Source organism: Branchiostoma belcheri, unplaced genomic scaffold (genome assembly GCF_001625305.1).
Source record: "Branchiostoma belcheri isolate BF01 breed outbred unplaced genomic scaffold, Haploidv18h27 scaffold307, whole genome shotgun sequence".
Classification (NCBI taxonomy): Eukaryota; Metazoa; Chordata; class Leptocardii; order Amphioxiformes; family Branchiostomatidae; genus Branchiostoma; species Branchiostoma belcheri.
Window position 1 is genome coordinate 143,503 of NW_017803918.1, and position 8,040 is coordinate 151,542.

General features: G+C 46.8%; 1 protein-coding gene across 1 annotated transcript in view; it reads left to right on the forward strand.

Annotated features, from left to right (window-relative positions):
- The first annotated feature begins 581 nt into the window (after positions 1-581).
- The window catches only part of LOC109474394, a 17,421-nt gene continuing 9,962 nt past the window's right edge, over positions 582-8,040 (forward strand). The window contains exons 1-6 of the mRNA XM_019774696.1: positions 582-4,179; positions 4,407-4,655; positions 4,853-4,999; positions 5,751-6,128; positions 6,422-6,540; positions 6,674-7,839. Coding sequence (XP_019630255.1) covers positions 684-4,179; positions 4,407-4,655; positions 4,853-4,999; positions 5,751-6,128; positions 6,422-6,540; positions 6,674-7,839 — 5,555 coding nt within the window. The 5' untranslated portion in view covers positions 582-683. The remainder of the gene's footprint in view (positions 4,180-4,406; positions 4,656-4,852; positions 5,000-5,750; positions 6,129-6,421; positions 6,541-6,673; positions 7,840-8,040) is intronic.

Consider the following 8,040-nt stretch of genomic DNA (forward strand, 5'->3'; position numbering starts at 1 on the left):
ACATGTGGATCGTTGTCATTTTTGTATAGGTAGCTCAAATGATGCTTTTGACATAACTAAATAACAAGTATATAAATCAGGATCACATTTCCATAATTAATGAGGAGATCCTATAAATGTGCTGTGTTCTATGATATGACTTAAGAGAGACAGATTCAGTATTGAATATATAATCGAAGATGTAATTTGCATAATTAATGACAAAATTAATAGTGGTATCTGCCGGCAATTTCATACTTGCCACATTTGGAAGTTAAGTGAAGGTGAAAGTCATTAAAATTAGATTATTCAAATCAAAACCTCATTTGCATAATACATAACGAAGTGCCAGAATAGTCTTTGTTAAGATAAGACTGTCATTGGTTAGTAAATACGATCAACTGACGTTATTCATTCAAATGAGGATCGTTAAAACTTTCAGGTTTAAAAACATGGTGAAGCCAAAAGAATGGGACATGATGGGAAAAAGAACTCTCTTGACGCTGGACTTGTCTTGTGAATATGGTAGTGATTTCAAACCTCTGGCTCAACTACCCGAGGAAGTGTTTGAACTACAGGAATTGGAGGCTTTAGACCTGACAAACAACAGGAACATCGATCTCTCCCATCAGCTGACCAAACTGACAAATCTAAAAGTGTTGTGTTTAGATGACTGTAACCTTAAAACAGTTCCCGCTGCCGTGATGAAACTTCCGCAGTTAGAAGCGCTGATCCTCAGTAACAACGACAGCATCACCCTGCCGGATGAGATGTCGGGTCTCATCAACCTCACTGTCCTGGACTTACAGAACTGTAACCTTAAAACAGTTTCCGCTGCCGTGATGAAACTTCCGCAGTTAGAAATGCTGATCCTCAGTAACAACGAGAACATCACCCTGCCGGATGAGATGTCGGGTCTCAGCAACCTCACTGTCCTGGTCTTAGACAGCTGTAACCTGGACACACTACCGCCAGTTGTGCTGAAACTAACAAGCCTACAGGTGCTGGATTTAAGTGAAAATATGCAGCTCTCCCTACCAGCTGAGTTGAACGGACTGAACAACTTGAAAGTTTTGAGACTACGTGACTGTAACCTGGACATCGTTCCCCCGGCAGTACTGAAACTCCCCCAGCTGGAGGAACTGGACCTCATCGGGAACAGCGAGATCCACCTGCCGGATGGGCTGGCCGGACTCACCAACATCCGGGTACTGAGACTAGCGGGAACAGACATGGTCACCGTTCCACCGGTAGTCCTGAAACTCCCCCAGCTGGAGGAACTGGACCTCAGCAGGAACAGCGGGATCCACCTGCCGGATGGGCTGGCCGGACTCACCAACATCCGGGTACTGAAACTATGGGGAACAGACATCGCCACAGTTCCCCCGGTAGTTTGCAGACTGACACAGTTAGAATGGCTGGACTTGAGCGGTAACAAACTGGAGACGTTACCCGCGGAAATCGGACAGCTCACTAACGTCAAACACTTGGCTCTGTCCCACTGCGAGCTGCGCACACTCCCACCTGAAGTGTGGAGACTGACACAGTTAGAATGGCTGAACCTGATCGGTAACCAACTACAGACGTTACCCGCAGAAATCGGACAGCTCACTGACGTCAAACACTTGAATCTGTCCCACTGCGAGCTGCGCACACTCCCACCTGAAGTGGGGAGACTGACACAGTTAGAGCGGCTGGACCTGACCTACAACCCGCTACAGACGTTACCCGCGGAAATCGGACAGCTCACTAACGTCAAACACTTGGCTCTGTCCCACTGCGAGCTGCGCACACTCCCACCTGAAGTGTGGAGACTTGCACAGTTAGAATGGCTGGACCTGACCTACAACCCGCTACAGACGTTACCCGCGGAAATCGGACAGCTCACTAACGTCAAACACGTGTATCTGTCCGGGTGCGAGCTGCACACACTCCCGCCTGAAGTGGGGAGACTGACACAGTTAGAGCGGCTGGACCTGAGCGACAACCAGCTACAGACGTTACCCACGGAAATCGAGCAGCTCACTAATGTCAAACACTTGGATCTGTCCAGGTGCAAGCTGCGCACACTCCCACCTGAAGTGGGGAGACTGACACAGTTAGAATGGCTGTACCTGAGCCGTAACCAACTACAGACGTTACCCGCGGAAATCGGACAGCTCACTAATGTCAAACAATTGGATCTGTCCGACTGCGAGCTGCGCACACTCCCACCTGAAGTGGGGAGACTGACGCAGTTAGAATGGCTGTACCTGAGCCGTAACCAACTACAGACGTTACCCGCGGAAATCGGACAGCTCACTACCCTACATCATATGGACGTTAGTGACAACCCACTAATAAAGCCACCAACTGAAGTTTGGAGTCAGGGGATCACTACTATCAGGCAGTACTTTCACGAACTTGAACGCTCGGAAGAGATAAGTGCTCGTTTGAAAGTTGTTGTCTTGGGAGAGAAAATGGCGGGAAAAACAAGCCTGGTACGGACGGTAGACAGTGGCAAGTCCACCCTGACAGAAGAAGAGGAGCGCACACACTGTGTAGAGATAACTCAGTGGGCACCTGATGACAACATCACGTTTGAAGTGTACGACTTTGGCGGCCATGACGTGTACCATCTCACTCATCAGTCCTTCCTGACTCCGGATGCCTTTTACCTGTTATTAGTGAACCTGCAGACATACAGCTGCAGTGAGGAGAGATACACAGAAGCCGTGGGGTTCTGGTTGGACACACTGAATGCCCGCGTGCCGGGGGCGGTGGTTACAATAGTTGGTAGCAAGATGGACATGTGCAGTGAGGCAGAAATAATTGATAACATGAAGGACATCAAAGTAAAGATCCAACAGCAGATTGACACATGGAAAAGTAGTACAGAGCGCCGAATAAAGAAACTCAATCAAAGAAAGGCTGAAAGCGAGGAGGAACATAGGGAAATAGAGAGGCAGTTAGAACGCACACAAAGCCTCCTGAAACGCTCATTGCGTCTGATTGGAATGTTCTACATCAGTTCTGCAGGACGAACATCTGGGTTGGACTCACTAAAGAATCACATACTGGAGTCAGCAAACAATACTGATCTGTTTCCTACGCTTAGAAAGATCCTCCCGCGGACATGGATGGAGTTTGAACAGCAGATGCACCTGCTACGTGACAAGGGAACAGAGACACGTGAATTCCCTAGAGGAGACGACGATGACTCGACAACTCTGCATCTTCAAAATAAAAAGAAACCAATGTGGCTGACGCGAACCGACTGTTTGCAGCAAGGGCAGCTTGCAGGTCTCACGGCGGACAGACTGGAGCCAGTCCTGTCTTACCTGCAGCAGGTGGGAACCATCCTCAGGTACACGGACATACCGGAACTCAAGGACCTGGTCTTCCATGATCCTCCCGCCTTGATTGAAATCTTCAATGATATCTTCCATCACGACATCGAGGAACTTTTCAAAACGCCCAGAGTAAAGAATGCTGATTTTACTCGCACACAGCTCGAGGGTTTTCAGCAAGATCTGCGTGACTGTGGACTGATCCAGAAGAAGGTGATGACGTACATGCTACCACCCAACATCGATCCTGACATTGTTACAGCTCTGATGCTGCATTTTGGTCTTTGCTTTGAATTGAAAGCCAAAGAAAAAACAGACATTCGTCAGTACCAAATACCTTGGTACCTAGAGAAACAAATGCCAGAGGACTTGAAAGATGACTGGCCAGATGACGTATCAGAGGAACAAGAACAACTGCAGCTGATGTGCAACATCACAGGATTCTGTCCCCGGGGACTGTTTCAGAGGTTCAGTGTTAGGATTCATCCACTTGTCGAGGACAGGATAGACTGGAAAGATGGAGTCATGGCCTACAGACAGGACTACCCCGTACTAGTCTGTTCCAAACCTGCTGCAGACGACACGTACATCACCATGGCAACCAGAGGCAGGCTTGCCCAGGCAGATGAGATGTGGGGCGTGGTCCACCCACTGCTGGATGTGCTGGTCCAGCTGCTACAGGAGTGGCCAGGTGTGCTGTACTCCCTCCACGTCACCTGTGCGCACTGCATCAAGGCAGGACTGGACAGGCCGTACCAGCACGAACTGAGGGACCGGACTGCAGAGGACGGCCGTGACGTCAGGTGTCCCAGGGTCAAGAATACAGCATCAACATCAGCAGACCTTGTGTACAGACCAGCCAGACTCACTGGTATGTTTGTATTTCATTATCAGAAGGGAATCTTTTATATTTATCTTGTTCCTCACCAAGAATCATGAAGATCATGAAGAACCATGCACACATAGCGAATCTATAACCTATTTTGTTTAAAACCGTTTCTAAGCTCTTGATAGAATAATCTCCTGAATTGCTTCAGAGTGAAATACTTAAGAAGCAAAATGACAATGTCGGATAAAATGGTTAATCTCTTCATTCAGGACACGGCGGTGTTCCGCTCGAGATACAGCTGCGGGGTCCTGCAATGCAGCAGCTGTACTCTGAGGCCTGCCGCCAGGGGGCGCAACGGGTGTACAACGTGCGCGGGCTCGTGGTTGGTCAGTTCAGATCCGGGAAGACGTGTGTCGTCAGGAGGCTGACGGGAGAGAAGGCTGTGGAGAATCAACCGATAACAGACGGCATCGAGATTATACCCAGCGTGAAGACCAAGACTTGGCGGAAAGCAAAAGGTCAGGAAAACGTAATGTTATCTATCATATGTCAAGAAATTAGATATAGATGATAGTCTATATAGATTGTTTGGACCCTTGAGTACATGTCATGCAATAATATATAATTATTTTCAGACATTTACATACTTTTGAAAACAGTACAATAAAAGAACCCTCGGCTGATTCACACGGTATATGACGTCCTTTACTTACAGAAGAGCCTGACGAATTCAAGGAAACCATGGCAGAACGCTTAGCGGAACAACAAGAACGGATCAAACTACGGACTCAGACATCGTCACGAAGCCAAGGAGTAGTCCGGCTACAGAGCAACAGGAAAGACCCTACAGGTATGCAAAAACGTTCACGTGTCCATGAAAATTATAACAATCTTAAGAGAGACAGTTAGTACCATGAAAGCACAGAAAATGAGCATATAGATTCTGGTATGGTTCCATCTGTATGAATACCCTTACAAATCACTAGGAAGAAATGAAGCACCAGTGGTATCTAACTGATTTCCTCTTATCCATACAAGACGCTGGAAAAGCAGAAGAACAACAAGGGAAGCAAAAGCAACAAAAGGAGCCGCTGATAAAGGAGGCACCGACGGAAGGTCGAGAGACACCAAGGCCGGAAGATGAAAGTGAGAAACGCCTTTAGCCAAAGTTATTAAATATCTACATCTCTCAGCCAGTTAAGAATACACACGTAATTTGCTCTTGATGCAAGGGCATAGGGGCCAAAATATGCATCTAGAAAAGTCTAGAAAAGCCAAATGTCCCTAAATGCATATATATAATTTTGAAGTTGTGTATGCCAGATTTCTAGGCAAATCAGTGTTTAACTAGAGAAGTAACACTTGCAAAGCAAATGCATTATAAGCCCAAAATATGAATTCACAGAAAAAAAAACTAAAATTATTTAATTTAAAAATCCTGTATGAAAAACATATATTTGCCACTCTACCCCCATACGAACTTTCCGGTCATTTGGCCCCAAAAAGAAGTTGGATCCATTTAACGAAGTGGCAGGAGAAGGAGGAGAAGAAACACGAGGAAAAACATTCCCTATATGACATGACAAATAAAGTTTATGTTCCAGGGAAAGAAGGTATAAGCAGGACTACGTCACCACAAACACAAGCTCAACAACAACTCCAGCATCCAACACATGGGATTCCGGATGATGAGCACCTTCAGGGTGCCGTAAGGGTTCATCAGAAAACACAGGACATTCCGGATGATGTCATAATAAAAGCCAAAGAGCGACTCCAAAGTGTCGTGACCGAGGAGCAGCTTGGAACAGCCGAAAACCCGCGTATCTCCTTCTGGGACTTCGGCGGCCAGGCCACGTACTACGGCTCGCACCAGTGTTTCTTCACGTACCGCGGGATCTACATCCTGGTCATGTCACTGCTACAGAAGCTGTCCGACCCAGTTCCTGATCTGGACTACAAGGCGGCAGCGGACAACCTCGTAACTGGAAGAGGCACGTACCACTTCTTTAACTGTAAACCTACTTGGTGACAAAGTAATCGGTTTTGATTGGAAACATCTATAGGAGGATGGTCAACTTGAAAGCTTGAAATTGAAGTTACGTGTAAATCACATAAAGACGTTTTGCAAAGCTGAAATGATGAGGAAAAATAAGCTATTTTGTGCAAGAGGGGGCCAACTTGTTAAGATGTCAATACACCTGCTTTGCCCTCCCTTCCACTTGTACTTTTATACTTGTGGTAAATTCGAATAAATAAATGAAATTATTACTGCCTACTTGTGTAGACTACTTGGACCACTGGCTGAACTCTGTCCACACCCACGGCCTGGTGCCCGGGCAGGAAGAGAAAGTTCAAGAGCCGCGTGTCATCTTGGTTCTCACACACAAGGACAAAGTCAGCGAGGTATGTAGAATATTTACATATTTCTTCAAAGGTGTTAGAAAAAGAAGTTGAACTTGTGTTTGCCCTGTAGTTCATATCAATCACTGAAAGGATTTGCCAATATTGCTTTAAGGATTTGTGCTATTCATTTCAGTTTTACATAGAGAAGTACAAGAAAGACATACGTGATCACATCAGTGGTATGGCTGCCGGTAAGCACGTCTTGCCAAAGATATTTGTCATCAACAACTTCAGCGAGGACAACAGCGACATTGAGGATCTCCGAGAATACCTCCGTGAGGTGGCGAAGGATTTGTCGTTCATGGGAGAGGAGGTGCCGATGACTTGGCTTCATCTGAAGTCCAAACTGATGGAAAAGAGTAGAGAGGGTGACCCATTCTGCCGCTTTCAAGATGTCGTCGATCTGGCCCGGAGTGATGACGTGGGCATCACGGACGTCAGCCATGTTGCCGACATCCTGACCTTCCTACACGACCTTGGTGACATCATCTTCATTAACGAACCCGTTCTTCGTGACCACGTGACCCTTCGACCCCAGGTGATGATTGACGTCTTCAAGACCATCATCACAGTCCCGGAGTACCAACAGGGCAGGAGCACCGATGGGGAGGTTGCTGAGATGTGGAGGAGGCTGGAGACCGAAGGTATTCTCAGTGACAGGCTGTTGAAAATCATCTGGACTAAAGCAGATCAGAAGATGAAAGATCAGAAGATGAAACCCTTCCATCTCGAACACAAGGACTTCCTGAAGCGACTAATGGAAAAGTACTACCTCCTCTGCAACGCCACGCCGATCGGTGGGTTTGATGAAGAAGAGATCTACTTCGTACCATCTCTCCTGGCCGCAGAGCCTGACTACAACACCTTGTATCCTGGGCACATGAGGAGACACCAGCATCCTCTCTATGTCGTATTCGACAACATGTTCCTCCCAAGTGGTATGTTCTATCGTCTACAGGCGATCTGTGTACGTAGGTTCGGTCTTGAAGAGTCTCACGTGTTCGCCGGCTGCGGTCGTTTTCCTACCAACGATGAAAAGCAACAGTTCGTGGTAACCAAAGTGAAGCACTACCTGAAGGTGGAGCTTCTGTGGGCTGAAGTTGAGGAGCAGCCAGTGTTCACACAGGGTCTTCCCGTCAGAAAGTTCCTCAGCAGTTGTCTCTTCGAGATCAAGGAGAAGTGGATCCCGTATATCCAGTATGACTGGTGCTTCGGGGAGGAGTCAGAAGAAAAAACCGGAACACCAGCATTCTGCCCGCTCTCTGTCAACGAACAAGAAGCGGCAACAGGATCCAGTAGGTGAGGCAAGATATACTGCTAGGTAGTAGATACCTTTTGTTCTCGGGAAAAGTTAAGGGCCCCTAACAGAATGATCGTATATATATGTATATATATATATGTATACATATATATACGATCATGCTGTTAGAATGATCGTATATATATGTATATTATATATATGTATACATATATATACGATCATGCTGTTACGGGCCTTAA